General features: G+C 55.8%; 1 protein-coding gene across 2 annotated transcripts in view; it reads left to right on the top strand.

Annotated features, from left to right (window-relative positions):
• CHRDL2 (chordin-like 2) overlaps positions 1-15,963 on the top strand; it is a 28,720-nt gene extending 12,757 nt beyond the window's left edge. Inside the window, exons 3-12 of one of the 2 annotated variants that reach the window (XM_012645606.1) lie at positions 1,436-1,529; positions 3,425-3,567; positions 5,721-5,814; positions 7,549-7,604; positions 9,253-9,421; positions 10,338-10,532; positions 10,839-11,012; positions 11,799-11,853; positions 15,185-15,277; positions 15,912-15,963. In XM_012645606.1, coding sequence (XP_012501060.1) covers positions 1,436-1,529; positions 3,425-3,567; positions 5,721-5,814; positions 7,549-7,604; positions 9,253-9,421; positions 10,338-10,532; positions 10,839-11,012; positions 11,799-11,853; positions 15,185-15,277; positions 15,912-15,963 — 1,125 coding nt within the window. The remainder of the gene's footprint in view (positions 1-1,435; positions 1,530-3,424; positions 3,568-5,720; positions 5,815-7,548; positions 7,605-9,252; positions 9,422-10,337; positions 10,533-10,838; positions 11,013-11,798; positions 11,854-15,184; positions 15,278-15,911) is intronic. The other variant, XM_012645608.1, reaches the window with a different exon arrangement.
• The last annotated feature ends 2,247 nt before the right edge of the window (positions 15,964-18,210 follow it).

Raw genomic sequence — 18,210 nt, 5'->3', positions numbered from 1 at the left:
CAACCCCCACAACTACTTCCCCTCAGTTTTCCTTAGCACATCTGAGGCCAATCAGCCTTTTCAAAAAGAACTTTATGAAATATAGCTGGAGAACAGAAAGGAAACCATAACAGAAAATTCCAGACATATCATGTGGTCCAGTTGACAAAGTCCAAGTTTTTTGATCCATTGGAGTTAATTCATTTCTCCTTCCCCAAAGTTTACATACAAACAGTTTCCTCAACCCAGAGGACTGTTGCCGGTGTCTCCAAAATATGCCCTCAATCCCTCCACTTCTCTCCACCGTCACCGCTCCCCCTAATCCATGCCACCTTCATCTCTATCCTGGGCATGCCCCCTCTAAATCCATCCTTTGCATGGCAGCTAGCATGATCTTTTCTAAACATAAAACTGATCGTGTCATTCTGCTCTTAAAACCCTCCGGTAGCTTTTCGTTGCACCAAAGGAAAAGTCAAATTCCCTGTCGGGGGCTGTGTGTGATCTGACTTCTGCCTTATTCTCCGACTTCGCTTCATACCTGCTCACTCTGCTGCAGCCACACGGTCTTCCATCGGTCCTTCCAGCACTTGAGACCCGTTCCCACTTGTTCCCCACACCTGGAATGTCCTTCCCCAGATCTTCTCATGAAGGGCTCCTTCTCATCTCCAGTTCACAGCAGAAATGTTACCTCCTTATGAGGCCATCCATGACAGATGTTTCCAAAATAGTCTACCTCTGTGGGCTAAATCACATTACTCTGTTTTATTATATCATAAATTTAACATCTGACATTGTCTTCTTCCTATTTGCTTAATTATTTTATAGTCTGCCTCCCACTGCTAGGATGTAAACTCCGTGAAAGCAGAAGCCTCAGTCTCACTCACTGCTGTGTCCCTAGTGCTCAGAAGGGGGCCTGCCACCCGGCAGACATGCAGCAAGTATTGAGTGACAGAATGAGTCCATGCCCCGTCTGCCAGAGGTGGCTCAGTGTTGTGGAAAGTGCCCGGCCCTGGCGACGGTGTTTACCTGCTGTGTGATCTTAGGCAACCTCACCTCTCAGAGAGGCTCTTTTCTCACTTTGAAAGTGTGGATAATAGTACAGTACTCCTGGGGTTGTGGAAAGATGAAGTGAGACCATCTATTTATATATGATATAAAGCCCCTACCTCATAGCCACTCAATAAATAGAAGCTGTGGCTTCCCTGCGAGCTCCCTTTGGCTGCAAAGGGTTTTACCCCCTCCAGGGTGGGAGAGGGATGTGGGCGGGTGGGCCAGGTGAAATCTCCATCCTGGGCAGGGGAAGGGGAGGAGCTAGGCACACTCGAGTTCATTGTTTTTAAGCCTGTCCTAGGATTAAGACAAGTGCAGAGTTCTGCAGTCAGGGTGGGGGCTTGGGAGAGGACAATGGGAGGCAAGGGTTCTTTGGACACAGAGCCGACCCTTGTGTCCCCTTCAGAACGCCCATGTGAGTTGTTACCGCCTCCACTGCCCACCTGTCCACTGCTCCCAGCCTGTGACGGAGCCACAGCAGTGCTGTCCCAGGTGTGTGGGTAAGTAGCCCTGCCCCTCCCCTCGCACCAGCCTCCCATTGCCCACTGACCTCCATCTCACTCCCAACAAGCCCCCGGCTGAGGGGGGCCCTGGAAGGAGAGGGACAGCCTCCCCACCCATCAGGGTGTTGAGACACAAAGGTGCTCAGGGGCGGAAACATCCTGGATCCCCACACAGTGCTGGGGTAGCAGCAAACTTCCCATTCTTGGGTAGGTGTGCCAAGCAGGAGGGAGGAAATGTAGAAAGTAGCTGAAGGAAACAGGGGCTTGCTTGGCCTGCTGCCGGCACACTTGGGCTCCAGTCTCTCTCTGGCTGGTGGGAGCTGGAAGGAGTGGACACACTCTGGGAAGTGTGGGTAAGTGACCTTGGGCTGGGAGGCCCCGCAGGGAGACCCCGGGATGACCACCCTGGGGCTGGAAATGACTGAATGCGTTGGTTCATGCGCTCTGAGACTCCTCCCAGTCCTGGCTGAGATTCGGGAACTCTGTGCCCTGATGCTAAATGTCTGATTCCATGATTTGAAGATTCTAAGAGCCTCTGAGACTGGCATTCTAGGAGGTAGAGGTAAGAGAGAGGAGAGGCGGTTCTGGCATAACCAAGTGGCCAGTACGTGGTAGCTGGGGGGAGGCCAACTTAGAAGTGAGGGGGATGTTGAGAGGACAATCGATGTCTAGAAGAATCAAGAAGGTGAGGAAGGAAGAGGCTCCAGATTTTGGCCTCAGCCCTGGGCTCTGGAACCAGGGCTCTCCTGGTGAACGGGTGTGGAGTCTCTGGAGAGGGGCTCATTTTCTAGGTGGGAGCCCAGTAGGGATCTGACCGTGGCTCTGACTTGGGCCACAGAGATTCCTGGCTCTGGGCTCCCTAGTGGAGCAGAGGCCCTCGGCTTCATCCTGCCTCCTGCATGTCTGACACTGGCTCCTGGGGTCCTTGCCTCTCCTTGCTCACTTTGCGATTCCCCTGCCCCCACCCCTGTGCTGGCCCAGGCCCCTCCTTGCTCAAATGCCCTTCGCTCCTCTCTTTCTATCCCCTGCCGCTCTGCCTGCTTGGCTCCACTTGCTCTTCAAGACTCAGCTCAGCCATCAGCCCCTGCAGGGAGCCCTCCCTGACCACGTCCCGACTGGGTCGCGGCTCCTCCTCGGTGCGGCCACAGCTGCCGTGCGTCCGTCCGCCCTCGCTCTTCCAGGAGGTGCCATTGCTCATGCCTTGTCTCTCTACCCAGGGAGATTTTGAGTTTCCTGACGGCAAGGGCTGTCACCGGCCCGTCCCCAACGCCCGGCATGGTGCCTGGTACAGAGGGGTGCGTGGGAAAGGTGTCTCGAATGCACAAGTGGGTTCTCAGGACCAAAGGTTTACTCTTCGACCCGGCAGGATGAGGACTGACTAACGGGCAGGTGGTGAGGGGGCTCTGGGGGCCTGTGAAGGACAGGAGTTTACACAAGCACAGAGACAGTCTAGATCATTCTAGCTGGCTCCACTAGAATGTAGTCCCTGAGAGCAGGGACTCTGCTCTTGTTTTGTCCACTGCCATGTCTCCAGCACCTAGAACAGTGCCTGGCACCAGGAGGTGCTCCACAAACGCTCGTGCAATGTTGAGTGAACCAATTCAGGCCCCACCTGAGTGGGGCTCAGTGGGGCTGAGGCTTCCAGCTTTTCCTTCTGGCTCTGCCCAGGGCTGGCTCAGACACTGAAGGGCTGAAAGGCTGCAGTGGGGGACATGTGAGAGAGTGACGTGGTCAGGCGTTGGTACCAGCGGGACCTCTTGGTTAGCTGATGTGGGCAATGGCCGGCAAGGCCTAGGCCAGGGCTTGGTTGAAATGTCAAGATAGGATAACAAAGATCTTAGATCCACATGAAATCTCATTTTCTTCTTCCTCCTGCCCTTCCCCACCTACAGAACCTCACACGCCCTCTGGGCTCCGGGCCCCCCCCAAGTCCTGCCAGCACAACGGGACCACATACCAACATGGAGAGATCTTCAGTGCCCATGAGCTGTTCCCCTCCCGCCTGCCCAACCAGTGTGTCCTCTGCAGCTGCACCGTAAGGCCTTCTGCTGCCCCTCGGCCCAAGCCAGTGGTCTGGGCCGGAAACGAGCATAGTAGTGTGGACTGGGTGGGGGTGGGGGGCGGACTATTCCCTGGTCAAGGCAAATGAGGGGCTCAGAGGGAAGCCAGCATCCGGGGTTTGGAATGTCCTGCCCTTAGCCAGGCCACCGTTCTCTGGGCTTCCACACCCTCCTAAGCTTTCTGTTTCCCCTAGTAGACACCACATTCCTTGAAGGGAGGAAACATACCCATTTTAGTTCTGTATCCTCCACTGTTCTCGGTCCAGGGCCTGGCATGCAGAGGATGTCTGTAATGACAGTTGAATGAAAGAATGAACAAGTGAATGACCAGTTATCAGTCCTGAGGCACAGGGACAGGGCCAGACTGTGCAAATGGAATTTTATCTGAAGCTACTTAAACTCCTCCTGCTTATGGTCAGAGTTGGGCCTAGGGACAGGCAAGGCTGATTCTGCAGTGTTATCAGGGGACAGAGACTGAAGCTAAGCAGGGCCTGATCTGGAAAGTCTTCACCCTCCTTGTGGAGGGGGTGTTTCTAGACCCTTCTATAGGTTTGCAGGTGGCTTTCTGGCATGTCATTCTAAACCGTATAGCAACTCATGTGTGAATTGGCAAGAGAAAGCCTGTCCTCCTTATTTCCTTCCTACTACCTGGTCACCACACTTCCCTGGGCCTCAGTTCCTCCGAGTGCGCAAGGGAGCCTGGCCAAGTGATCTCTGCTGTTCTCTCCACAGCAGGTGTGGGAGACCAGTGCGTGGGCTCAGCCCTGCCTGGTTCCCTGAGTGACCTTGAGCAAGTCACTTCTCTTGGGCCTGCTTCCCCATCTTTCCCATGAGAAGGTGTCATCAGTCTGAGGCTCTGAATCTTAAAGTTTCAACCCACAAATAATGAGAAGTAATCCCTCATAAACCAACCTAGCAGGCAGTTACTTTTTGCAGGCCGTGAGCCTCTGGCAATGTTCTAGTATACTGTGTCACTAAGTTCATAGAAATGCCTTGTTTAAGACAGTATCCCAATAACCCTGGAATAATCACTATTCCTAGTTCAGATGAGGAAACTGGGGCTCAGGGCAGTTAAGTGATTTGCCTAAGGTCACACAGCTAGTAAGTGGCAGAGCCAGAATTCAGACCCGGGACTACCTGACTCCAAAGCCAGTGTTCTTTTCCCTGTGTCATGCTGCCTCCTGTGAAGGGACAAGGGCCTGGATTAGGTGGGGCTGTGGGAAAAGAGAGAAGTGATGGTGTTGGGGTTGTGAGAGCACTCTCGCATTCCTTTGTCCCTTCTCCCTGGACACTTGGGCCTCCCCGTCCTTCTTCTCACCCTGTATATGGGGCTGACCTGACTCCCGCCTCCCCTGAGGGATCAGATCATCACTTCTCAGACTCAGGGGAAAGGAATAGTGAAGGGACTCAGGGCAATGTCACTTCCTCCCTGCATTGTGCCTGACAGTTTAAAAAGGGTCTTCTCGACCATTCCCTCGGGGAATCTTCACACCCCAAGCGTGCGTGCCCCCACTTCCCAGAGGGGCAGCCTTAGGCCCAGAGGAGAGAAGCGACTCCCCAAAGGTCACCGGCCCCTGACTCACAGAGGCCCTTCCCCTTGCGCTCCTGCCTTTTGAGGCTGGATCCTGAAGTGGGAGACCTGGGGCCTTCAGTAAGAGCAAGAGCCCAGGTGTCCCCCACTGATGGGCCCACTGTGCCAAGCCAGGGGAGAAGGACGTTGATTTCAGGAGGAAAAGCCTGAAGACTGGGCTCTCTTCCATTCTGTGCCGACCGTCCCTCTGACCTGAGGTGGCCTAGGCCCTGCTCCAGGCTCTTCACCTGTCACCTGTCACCTGTCACCTACCTCGCCAGGCTGCCGTGAGAGCTGAGGGGGAGACTGGGTGTGACAAAGCTTTAGAAGCTTAGGGATGAATGTCACCTGCAGGGCCTGGGAGTGGGAGTGGGGATGGTCCAGGGGACCCCTCCTCTGAGCTGGCTGGTTCTTGCCCAGCAGACTCTGCTGCTCCCTTGGTCCCCCACCTCAGGGGGGCCTCAAGGCCATTTGTCCCCAGGGAAGGGTGCTCTCCTAGCCCCAAGGCTGGTCCTCAGGAGAGCTCATCTCCCAGCGCCTGTTTGCTCTGTCTGTCAGGAGGGCCAGATCTACTGTGGCCTCACAACCTGCCCTGAACCAGGCTGCCCCGCACCCCTCCCGCTGCCTGACTCCTGCTGCCAGGCCTGCAAAGGTGAGTCTGTCCCTAGATGTGGCAGTTCCCACCCTCCCTTCTGCTCCATGGACCTAGCCATGGACTGTCAGAGCCAGGAGGAACCTCAGGGCACACCCAGCATGTAGCAGACCATTCCTTCCTCCAGGGTGGTGGCTTAAGCTGGGCCCCGCAGAGAGCCGGTGGCAGACGCTGATGTGCTACTTATTTTTTATTGCAATCCCAGGGAGCAGGAGTGAGAGAAAGGGGGAGTGAAGCAGGGAAGGAGAGAGAAGCAACACAAGAGTGTGTTTGGGAGTTGGCCTCCACTTAATGACCAAGCATGACCTGTTGCCTCAGTGGTCTCTGCTCCTCAGGGAAGTCTAGGGGTGGTAGAGGAAGAGGGCAGAAGGCATCCACCAGCCACCAACTAATGCCCACTGGTCAAAGCTTCACCCCAAGGGTGTTAATTCCTGTTTTGCATGCATGTGTGGGTGCCAGGTAGCCCCAGAAACAGAGGCAGGAGTGGGGCGGGGTCAGAAGTGGGGACACGGGACAAAGACAGGAGGCACTGTCAGGCTGAGCTGAGGCAGCCGTCGGGAGCCCATGTAGAGGGTGCTGCTGCAGGGCCCACAAGTGGACAAAGTCCCTGCAGTCAGATGAGGCCAGGAGACCAGAGAGGCACATGAGAGTGGTCTGTACAGGCAGGGACCACGTCTTCTGCCTTCCTCATGGCAGAGCTGGGCACAGGATTGGTCTCACTGGGGCTCAGAATGCGTCTGTCAGGCCGAATCGAGGTGGGACCTCTGTGTGAAACAAAGAGGCTGCCACATTGGCTAGTGAAGGGCAGACCGGGCTTCAGGACAATGAAGTGGTGGAACTGCTCCCTGTGGGCTGGGATCGTCAAGGAAAGCTTCCTGGGGGCGGCAGCACTCAGGTAGGGGAGTGCTCCACAGTGGATGTGCCCCCAGATGCTGGCATTTGGAAGGGGCACTGGAGTGGAGTCGGGTGACTCCAGTTTAGTCCTGTTTCCTCCAGCTGACTTCACAAATTCCTTCCCTGCTCTGGGCCTCAGGTGTGCTGCGTGTTCACTGAGAGCTTGGCCTTGGTGGTTTCTCACGGTCTGTTTCCAGTGTTCTGGGGCTTTGAATAGGAATGTTCGGTGGGAGTCAGAGCCACTCAGGACATCAGGAAGCTGCAGGGCTCCAAAGGGCTCTGTATGCTGCTTCCCCCAGGGAATGGGGGCTGGGGGAGTCCTAGGGTGTTCACACTGGCGGGGCAGAGGGGCTAGAACGCAGGGCCCTGGGAGTGTATAGTGTAACTCTGGGGCCTGGGGACTTTAAGTGTGGCAGGGTACAGTGGCTGCCCAGGGAACTGCAACTAAGAAGGATTCTGGGCCATTGGGCCATCTGTGGTGGGCACTGAGGAGTATGTATGGCCCAGGGTCTCAGAGAGGTGGCTTGTAAATATGGACTAAACAAGATGCTCTGTTCCAGCCAAGCATTTTAGTCCTAATGCTGACCAGGAGGTCAGTGTGGGGAAACTGAGGCAGCAACTCAGTCGTAGGGACGTCATTAACCCAACAAGGATGAAGAGAAGCTGTAATGAGAAGTGGAATAAGCCCCTACTGGGGCAAAGGGACCTGCTGGTGGGCATGGGCTGCAGAAGTGGCAGTAGGCCTTGGGGAGGCACAGAGCCTGTAGGTGGAGGCCTCAGGGATCTAGCCAGCAAGGCTGCACAGCCTGAGGCTGACCCAACTTCCCTTTGAGTTTTCAGAGGGAGCAAGTGAGAAATCAGCAGAAGAGGACACGACGCAGTCACACCGTGGGGCGGTGAGTGCACAGCGTTACTGATGGGGTGGGAGAGGGGAGGCTGGTATCCAGTGCCCCAATCTTTATAACTGGAGCAGGCAATACCAGTTATTGTCTTCACTGCTCATTTGTCCCCTGGGTCAGCTACATTAGCCCCCACCCTATTCTGTCCCCTCTCCCCTTCCTCCCACTGTGGGTACCATCTCGGCTGATGGGCAGGAGTGGCCTGGGAGAACACAGGTCACCACGAGGGCAGGAGCAGGCCCCAGACTTCTCATTTCCCTCTTGGGAAATTCTCTGACACTGTTCCACCCACAGCCCGTGTCTCTCCTTAGCTCAGGCTGCCTCTGGGGAGCACGCTCTCCCAGGGCAATGGCCTCTGACTCCGGCCAGCCTTCCCCACCCAGTTCCTGAAGTACCGGTTCTTTGTCTGGGGTCTACCTATCTGTTCCCACCACTGTCTTGCCCCTCTCAATCTGGGTCTAGAGATAAGGTGGACTTCACTCCTCAGCTGTCTCTGGTCTGAGAGGAGAGGTGGGAGAACAGGCTCACACTGACGCAAGTCCCGGGTCCGTCCTCTGTGCCGTGTCCACAGTGTGAACAACTCGACCTGCTCTTTCAGCCTGGGTCCCCTTCCTAGAGATTGGCCAGGCGTCTGAGCTCATGACCTTACCCTTCTCGCCTGCCAGCTCACCCTGCCTTTCCAGGCTGGGCCTTCTCTGTGGGGGCCTGTACCCCAGGACCAGAGCCATCCCACCCCGTCCTTCCATCCTCTCCCCAGGAGGCAGAGTGTAAGAGAAGCCCACTCAGGCTCAGTTGCAGGCCCTGAGCTGCTACTTACTGACTTGCTGGGTGACTGCAACTGGTGATTGGGCTGTTCGATTCCTTCTTGCCTTTGTTCCACTCAGCGAGCAACTCCTGGGAGTCCCTGTGGGCTCAGTCTCTGGGCCACCAGAGAACCGACTCAGAGACCGTGCTGGGCAGGAACAGGCTGTAGAAGGGACGTGAGTGACTGCGCGTCAGCGAGGGAGGAGATAGGCTCCTCTCCCCTGGCCTGGAGCTGCCCGCAGCACACACCTGCTGCTGTCACTGCCAGCCCTCCCAGGGCCTGGGCTGGAGGGGCAGGGGCTCAGGAAAGGGGGCCCGAGCTCTGGAGACCCTGTGTCTGGATGGGGCCTGCTATTAGTCTCCATGCCCATGGGATTCCAGGGCCCAGTGGGATCTTCAGATCCCAGCCCCTTGTCCCAGCACCTCAGTCTTGTCACAGGAGAATTTCCTGACTTGTATCCTCACTCCAGGCCTACCTGCTGTTTCTTAAACATTAAGTTCTCCACATCCCTGCTCAGTTATATTATATTCCCCAGAGCAAGCCCTCAGCACCCTCTGCACACCCCAGCCCCAAGGCCTTGGCTCTGACAGGGCCTGAGAAGGGCTTGGTGGAAGCTGGATTTCCCAATCGCTGTCCTCTGACAGTTTTCAAAGATCCACTGTCTGAAAACATCTCATACCCCTCCAGATCTCCCTGTCCCTAGCCTGTGCCCCCTCTTCCCTGGGAAGTCATGCTGGTGTCACCCCTAGGCCTCTCGGCTACAGCCTGTATTGCTGTTCCTCCAGCAGCGGTGGCCTGCCACACTCACCCAGTGTTCTTCATCCTCCCTGCCTTCTGCAGAGACAGCCTCAGGATCCGTGTTCGGGTGACGGCGGGAGAAAGAGAGGCCCAGGCACCCCAGCCCCCACCGCCCCCAGCGCCCCTCTGGGCTTCATCCCTCGCCACTTCCGACCAAAGGGGGCAGGCAGCACGACTGTCAAGATTGTCCTGAAGGAAAAACATAAGAAAGGTGGGGACTGGACCTCCTCCAGTCTGTGAGGCAGGGAAGGGGGCCCTGTCTGCTCCCACTCGCCCACCCTGCGCCCTCCCCCAGCAGTTCCCCAATCCCAACTTGGCTGTGAGCTTGTAGACTCAGAGAGCATCAAAACGGAAGGCGCCTTTAAAGGTCATCAGGCCTAAACCCCCATTTGACAGACGAGGACACTGAGGTTCAGAGTGCTGAGTTAGAGACAGAGCCAGGCCTGGAACAGTACAATATTTTTTTGAGCATCTGCCATGACTTTGCAAGGAAATGGGGGAGACAGAACAGACAGGTGAGGAAACAGCCTCTCAAGAGGCTGGTAGACACTGTAAGTAAATTAACATAAGGAAGTGCTGAGGGAGAGTTTTTGACAAAGGAAGGAGGAAGCAGAGCCGAAGCAGGAGGACAGGGGATGGAGGGGCGGCCATGGCCGCAGAAGGGGAACGGGGTGGGGGGGGCTCATGCAGGGCACCCTGGCTGGTGCGGAAGGAGGAGCCATGGGGCTCAGTGGTCCCAGCCCCCTTTGTACAAATGGGACCCAGAGGCAGAGAAGGGGAAAGGGACCTGCCAGGGCTCACATGGCCAGGTGGTGACAGAAGTTGACCTCAGTTCTCCTGCCAGGCCAGTGCTCTCCTTGCTCCAGCTGAAGCAGCCCTGAAGGGCAGAGGAGGATGCTCCAAACTCAGCAAGTTCCTGCTGGGCCCATCTCAGCCCTGAGTGTGGAGGTGGGGGGCTGTCAGGGAAGAGGGACAGGAGACAGGTTTATACCCCGACCTGCACTTTGCCAGCAGTGTGGCTGAACTAGACTGGTGCTGTGGGGGCCCACCCTGCCCACTGCTCGACCAGAGGCTCTGGCCAGGCCTGAGGCACTGACCCTCCTCCCTTCCTGCCCTCCTTGTTCCAGCCTGCGTGCATGGCGGGAAGACGTACTCCCACGGGGAGGTGTGGCACCCAGCCTTTCGCTCCTTCGGCCCCCTGCCCTGCATCCTGTGCACCTGTCAGGATGGCCGCCAGGACTGCCAGCGTGTGAACTGCCCCACCGAGTACCCCTGCCGTCACCCTGAGAAAGTGGCTGGGAAGTGCTGCAAGATTTGCCCAGGTGTGAAGAGGTGCTGGGGGCAGGGAGGGGACTGGCCAGAGTAGCCCTGGTCTCTGTCCCCAGGGCTGCAGATACTTGGAACGTCTCACACATGGAAGGGCATGCACTCAGAGGCACAGAATGCAGGGTTTGTAGATGCATGAGATGTTAGAAGCACAGGAGTGGAAAATGTCACACTTGAAAAATATTGACAGAAATAAATAATGTTCTGGATTCCATGAAGTCATGAAATTTTAAAATATTAGGACTTTCAAGAGGAATAGCCAGTGTTTATTGAACACTTCATTAGCTTCTTGTCTCTCCCAGAGGACAAGGCAGACCCTGGCCACAGTGAGATCAGCTCCACCAGGTGTCCCAAGGCACCGGGCCGAGTCCTCATCCACGCGTCAGTGTCCCCCAGCCCAGACAACCTGCATCGCTTTGCCCTTGAGCATGAGGCCTCTGACCAGGTGGAGATCTACCTCTGGAAGCTGGTAAAAGGTAGGTGTTGGCCCACTCCCACCTGGGTGTACCGCTGGCCTGTCCCCCTTCCTGTGCTCCAGAGCCCACAGGGGCCTTAGGGACGTTTTGTTGGTCAGGTACCCCTGGCTGCCCTTCCAGGTTTAAGAGTCCCTGATTCCAAGATGTCGGGAGACAGAGATTCTGTCTGTGACTCTGACAGTTGTGATAAGCTCGCTCAGTCTGAGATGCCAAGGTCTCAAAGTGCTCCCTCTCCTGGGGGGAAGGCGCTGTTGCACCTTGCGAGGAGCCGGGCAGGGTAATGCTACCCTGCTGAAATAGCGGATGGCTAGTGCAGGCTCTCAGCGCTCTGTGAGGGGACAGCTCTCCAGACAGCAGGGCCCTCAAAGCAGGGGGCCCTGGGACTAGTTGGTTCAGCCTTTTCTAAGCGGTGGGTCTTGTCACTGCAAGGTAAGGTGACATCAGAACATATTTCTCATTCTGTGAGAAACTTGCCCTATTCCACAGGCTGCTCCTATCACCAACTGAAGGTCAAGAGAGTTTTCTTGGTAAAACATAAATCTCTTGGAAAACATAAATCTCCTGGGTAGAGTGAAACATGAAGCCACTATCCAAACTAAACTCATAAGTGTCACTTTCCTCTACTGATGGGTTTGGCTGGGGGGCGGGGGGTGGAAGAGGGGATGATGACAATGATAATAAGCAATGTGTGCAGCACTTTAGAATTTACAAAGTGCTTTCACATTCACTATCTCATTTGATCCTCAACGATCCTGAGAGTTAGGTATTATTATCCCCATTTTACAGATGAGGAAACTGAGGCTCAGAGAGGTGAAGTACCTGGCCCAAGGCCACACAGCCAGTAAGTGGAGGACGGGAGCTAGAGCCCATGTCTTGTGACGTCAGATGCGGCTCTTTCCCTGCTCTACTCTGCCCCCTGTCGTAGGAGGAATGGACGAAGAAAGTGGAGCTGTTCAGCCTGGAGAAGAGAAGACTCAGGGGGCCAGGACTGCTGGCTTCACGGCTCCGAAGGGCTGCCCCAGGCAGAGGGAGCAGCCATGTTCTAAGTGACCGCAAGGGTCAGACAATAAGCAGGGGCTTTGCAATCAGGCAGACCTGGGTTCGAATCCTGGCTCTGCTGTTTCTTAGCTGTGTGGCCTTGGGCAATCACGTGACCTCTCTGGGTCTTGGTTTTCTCTTCTGTTAATTGGGGAAGAGAGGTTTTGGAGGATTACATGAAATGACATAGGTATAGCACCTGACATGTAGTGGGCACTAAAAACGTCTTTCTCATCCCACGGCATCAGGTTGGTTAGAACTGCAGAGAGGCAGATTTCAGCTCAATAAGAACTTTCTCATACTTAGAGCCTTCCTACAGTGGAAGGGAGGGAGTGAGCTCCACAAATGAGAGCTGTGCAGGCAAGGGCTGGCAGGGGTATTCTGTATGCATCTGGGGAGATAGAGTCAGTAGCCCTTACGATTTTTGAGCCTTAAGATTCTATCAGTCCCTGGGCAGGTGCTGGCTGCATGTTTACTCTGGGCCTCCCCTTCCCCCAGGTGCTGGGACCACAGAGAGTAATGGGCCCCAGCCTCTGCCCTTAGGAGCTTATGGCTTAGTGACCCAGGTGCAGCAGAGCTGGTCAGGCAAGGCTTTGTGGAGATGGGCCTCCCTGATTTAGAGAGGCAAGAGGTGTGCGTGCAGGCAGGAGGGCAGTGACAGCGTCAAACTCTAGCTCCAGAGCCCACGCTCATATGCCCTGTACTCTGTGACTGGTATGTAGCAGGCACTGTATGTAATGTGCCTATTTAATCCTCATGAGAAACCTAAGGGGTATGTATGAATGCCCCCATTTTGCAGATAAGAAAACTGAGCCTGAGAGGTCAAATGACTTGCTAAAGTCACGCAGTTTAAACAGTAAAGCAAAGATTCAAACCCAGGTCCAACTGTCCCCAGTGCTATCTCCACAGAGGTGATCTTATGCCTTTAGGGAAATGCCTGAGGAAGGCCAAGGTGTGCCAGGATGGCACAGAGGGGGCATAGCTCATGGCCAATCTCATCATCACCAGGCCCAGCAGAAAGGGAACAAGGTGGAGGGGACTCTTCAACTTCACAGCTCCAGGTCCTACCATCCAGCCACCAGCAAACCAGCGCCTTCTCCTGACCCCCGGCTGCCTAAATGCACCATCAGCCTGCCACCCCCTCCCTGTCCCAGACCATGGGAGTTTACACAAACACTCCCCTGGGCTGAGTGTCAGTGGGAACTGCTGATCGTTTCCCACTGTGAGGAGTGAGACAAAGTGAGCAGGCAGACGCTAGGTGAGGCCGCACCGCAGCGGGACCAGCTGCAGGCACCAGAATCTGAGCAGAGAGCTGGCTCAGGGTTAAGGGCCTTTTAGACGCTAAAGTTCCAGAGTAGGAAGGACCTCAAGCCCTGCCTAGGAAGGAAGTCCCCCTGCAGCCTCCTAATGCTGCCTGGCCCCTGACTGCACAGACCTCCACTCCCACTCCCAGACAGGTGATTCACTCACTTCCAACGCTGGGAAGGGCTCACCTAGAGAGGGCGTGTCCTCACTGAACTGAGCCTCTCCTATTTCCTGGGACTCACTCAGTGGTGCCAGCTCTGCCCTGAGGATCCACAGAGCCCAGCTGCCCTCAGACCTGGCACAGCCCTTCAAAGAGAAAGAAGTACAACCATGACCCTCAGGCTGGCTCTTCATTCCAGGCCAAAGAGCCCAGTCCTTTCAATTATGCTTTGCAGACCTACCCCATCCCTGTCACCTCCTCTCCAATCTCTGTGACCTGGGGAGCATGCAATGGCAGGCCTGCGCAGAAGGACCTCTCCCCATCTCATCTCATGTTTGCTGCCTGCCACTGTGATGTTGCCCCTGGGTCTTTGGCATCTCTTCTATTTCCTGATCCTTGGCATCTGGGCTGGGGGTCCTGAGGACAGTGCTGGGCATTTCCTGGAACTCAGTGCCAGGATCAGTGTTTTCCATTCCCCTTGTTGGGACCCCACTCTGATTCCCATCAGCAAGGCCAGTTCTTGGTTTTCTTGAAGGCGGTGCTGGCCTAGCAGAGGCTTTGCTGTTGCATCTGTTCTTTCTGGCCAGAGACCTCGGTGGGTAACAGCTGGTGCAACCTCGTAGCCCATGTGCTCAGGGCCTCAGGGCCATGTATGGTGTTAGTGGCCAGATCCTCATGAGATGCAAACATCAGGGGATCCAGATAATACCTCATTCCCCCTCAGGGCCTGGCCCGGACTAGGTACACATATATCTGTCCGTCCGTCCATCCATCCATCCATCCAGGGAGTCATTCATTCTACATGTCTAATGTGGGCCAGGCTCAAAGGACCCAGAGGAAAGCACTCCAGGAGTTCCCAGTCTGGTGGGGGAGCCAGGACTAGACACAATGATGGCCCATTAGAGCTAGGAACAATCACGAACAGAAGCCAAGTGCTGTGGGTGCCCCAAGGAGCAACTAAGGCTTGGAGGACTGGTAGGAGTTCACTTGGTGACAACAGCAGAAGTAGAAGGCAACAGTAGAAGGTATTCCAGCAGAGGGGGTGGCATTTGTAAGGCTTTGCACCCTCAGGGGACTTCAAGTGTTTGGTCAGGGCTGGAGCACAGGCAGGGCACTGTCACTCCACACTTGCCAGTTCTTGCTGTCTGAATAAGCACAACTATTGGTTTTTATCACACGGTCTATGCCTGGGGAAAAGCTTGACAAGTCCATATGAGCCAGCCAACCTCCCTCTCTCCCCTCCTGTCCTCATTCCTTCCTCCCCTGGGGACAAGTGAGTGCTGGGAGAGCAGGACGGTGCTGGTGGCAGGAGCAAGGTCAGCAGAGAACATGGACCTCACTGTGGAGGTGCCAGGAGGTCAGGGAAGGGCAATGGCAGGGTAACACACACGCAGTGGAGTGACCGCAGTTAGGATGGGGGATTCCAGAGGGAGTGAAAGGGGTTAGGACTCTAGTGCAGTGGCCAGACAACAGGAGCTGAGTGAGCAGAGCGGCAGTGGGACAGGAGAAGAGGGTGGAAGTCTTTAGGAAATGTAGTCAGCAGGATTTGGTGCCTGATGAGCGCGGGGGCAGCGAGGGAGGTGCTTGGGTCAGTTCTGTGTCTAAGTCACTCTGTGTCACCAACGGACGGTCCTGCCTTTCCTGCTCATGTCCCTGTCTCTGCCCTCAGGAATCTTCCACTTGATTCAGATCAAGAAAGTCAGGAAGCAAGACTTCCAGAGAGAGGCACAGAACTTCCGGCTGCTCTCTGGCACCCACGAAGGTGGGCCCCTGGGCTGAGGAGCGGGGCCTGGGGAAGAGGGCAGGGTGGAGGCCAGAGCCTCTCGGGGGCGTTCCCAGGCTGCTGGTGCCAGGAGGGGGGGACGGGGGGCGGGGAGCTGTCAGCCACAGACGTCAGTTCCCAGCACAGGAATCCAGTGGGCGTCTGGGCCAGAGATTTCCCAACTCGGGAGCGGGAAGGTGAAGCAGAGTGGGCTGGACTTGGTCTTGCGGGTGGGGGAGACAGGACTGTCGGGGAGAGGCCTGAGCCCCCAAACCCTGCTGCTACCTACTCCGTCTCTGCGGGAACACTTCCGCCGAAACCTTCCCGACTCTTTCCTCCTGGTACCCTGCAGTTGCTCTACGATACTCTTAGGAAGATAGACCCAGGAGGGGCTTGGAGGGGGGGAGGTGAGTGTTCCCAACAGGTGTCAGGAAGCCAGCCCTGCCCCACAAATGTTGGTTGCTTGAGGGCTGGGCCATGTGCCAGAACCGTGTGAGACTCGACTCTCCCTTGGGCTCCAAACCCTGGCCACACGCAGTTCCTCCTTGCCCTAAGCTTTTCCCACCCCCAGCCGCTGCCTCTGGTATGCACACGCACACACACGCATACTTCTCTTCTGCCTTCCTTCACACAGGTCACTGGAACGTCTTCCTAGCCCAGAGCCCGGAGCTGAAGGTCACGGCTAGCCCAGACAAAGCGACCAAGACATTATAACAAAGAACTAAACAGTTGCAGATATGAGCTTTATCTTTTTTGTTATTATATATTAATAAATAAGAAGTTGCATTACCCCTCCACCCTGTCTGCTGTGTTCATATCCTGTCTCCCACATGCTCTCCCAGGGACTCTGCAGGGCAGGCCTGGTTATGCCCATTTCCAGGGCTGGAGACTGAGATCTGAAGGGGCAGAGACTGGCCCCAGTCTTCACAGTGAGTCAGCCCTGGAGCCAGTGAGTTCCCACAGCCTCCCTCGCCCCAGGCCTTTGTCTGCTGCAGTGCCCTTCTGCTGTCCCCAGAGCCTCAACTATGGCACCTCCTGCTTTTACAAACGGCCCCCTTCCCACAGCTCTTTGGCACTGAGCCTAAAAAGGGGGACGGATGCTAGTTAGCCGGGGAATGGAAAATGGTGCCCCAAAGCCCTTTCCCGGAAAACACTCCAGGGTCCTCACCACTGTTGGCCCCATTTACAAAGAGGAAACTGACTTCAGGGAGGAGCAGTGAGCAGTAACTTGCCTGAAGCCATGGAGCTGGCTGGTAGCAGAGCTGGAGTTAGAAGCCAGGTCTCTTGCTCCGGGTGAGCACTGCCTCCCCAGTTCCGTGCCGTGACTAATGTTACAAGCCCAAATATCCTCACCCCAGAGGATTTCCAAGACTTGCAGTCCAATTGCCAAGCTGGCATCATGCTTTGAGAAGAAGACCTAACAGTTACAATTAAAGACACCACCAGTAATTTATCCTGCCCACGTGTACAAGTCCTTAGAATTTCAGAGATGCTTCAACACCCATGATTTCACTTAAGGTGAACAGTGTAGGAATTGCCCACATTTCAGAGAGGGGGAAACGGAGGCTCAGTGTTGGCAAATGTCTTCCCCAAAGCCTCACAGTTATAAGCTGTGAAGCTGGGCTGGAACTCAGGCCTCCTGCCTCCCAGGCGGGGCCCTCTCCCCAGCACAGCAGGTCTCGACCATCCCACAGCTACAGCTCTCCCACCCCCACCCACCCAAGCCTGACTGGAAGCCCCAGAGAAACGGTGGACAGTGGGCTGTTGGCCAGACTTAACACAGCCACTGAGAGGGCCCTGGCCGTTGTCTCCATAGCCTTGGTCTTGAACCTAGGGTTACTAAGGTCCAGAAAGTCTGCCAAGCATCCCACCAATGCCACCCTCACTGAGCAGGGATGGCGGTCACCCTTCCCAAACTCCCTCTGCCAGCTCCTGGGGGCCTCCTCTCACAGCCTCTGCCTGTCCCCCTCCGGAAGACTCATTATTCTGGCCTGGCTTGCTCACCACAGGGGGTTAGCTTGCAACTCAGGGGATGGGCTCTGAGCATCCCCCATGCAAAGCGCAGGAATCGGAAAGTTCAACTGTTCACTTGGTGGACTCTGGTCGTCCTCCAGCCTGGTTCGGATGTCTTCCTCTCAGTGATGCTTTCCCTGACACTCCCACCCCACCCCTACCCCCGGCACCATGGCCCCTCTGCTCTGCTGGGAAATGGGGTTGGGGGCAGGGCTCTGTGATCCCAGAACAGGAATGGACTTCCCTGAATACTTCTCCTGCTGCTGCAGGCCTAACTGCTGTCCTGGTTTCCCTGATGGGCTTATATGAGGCCTATGATGTCCACTTTTCCACCATGGGGGGCATGTTCAGCACATCGACCCCTCCTCACTTTGGCCCAGACCTGCCGGGTGTGTAAACACAAGGCTTGCCGTGTGAGTCTTCAAGCAGCTCTGCCGTGGTTCGATACCACTCTCAGTTGTCTTCTCCTGCCATGTATTCATGCATAAAATATTTTCTGAGCTACTCGGCAGTAGGCTTCACGCTAGACAGCCAACACCCTGCAAGGAGCTAGCACTGCCTCTCTTGTCCTTTGGGAGCCGCAGGTCTGGAGGAGGAGACAGAGGAGACAGACGTGTCGTAGCACCCGAGTGCTGAGGGTGGTAAAGGCAGGGACTATGGGGGGCACGGTCCCCAACCCAGACCAAGGACACAAAAGCAGCCTCCAAAGGATGGGCAGGAGGTGGAGAAAGAGGCAGAGGGAGACAGAGAGGGGCCCCAACCGTATCAAGCGCAAAGTGATGGCATAGGAAGAGGAAACATGGTAGAAGATGGAAAACAGCAGATTATGGGAGGATCGCAAGTAGCTCGCTGTGGCTGGATGGCAGTTGGAGGCCAAGAGCAGAGGGAGGTGAGGCCACACACACCCCTGAGGAGCTCTG

The sequence above is a fragment of the Propithecus coquereli genome, unplaced genomic scaffold, assembly GCF_000956105.1.
Source record: "Propithecus coquereli isolate 6110/MARCELLA unplaced genomic scaffold, Pcoq_1.0 Scaffold235, whole genome shotgun sequence".
In the NCBI taxonomy this organism is placed as follows: Eukaryota; Metazoa; Chordata; class Mammalia; order Primates; family Indriidae; genus Propithecus; species Propithecus coquereli.
This window is presented reverse-complemented; position numbering and strand designations above follow the sequence as displayed.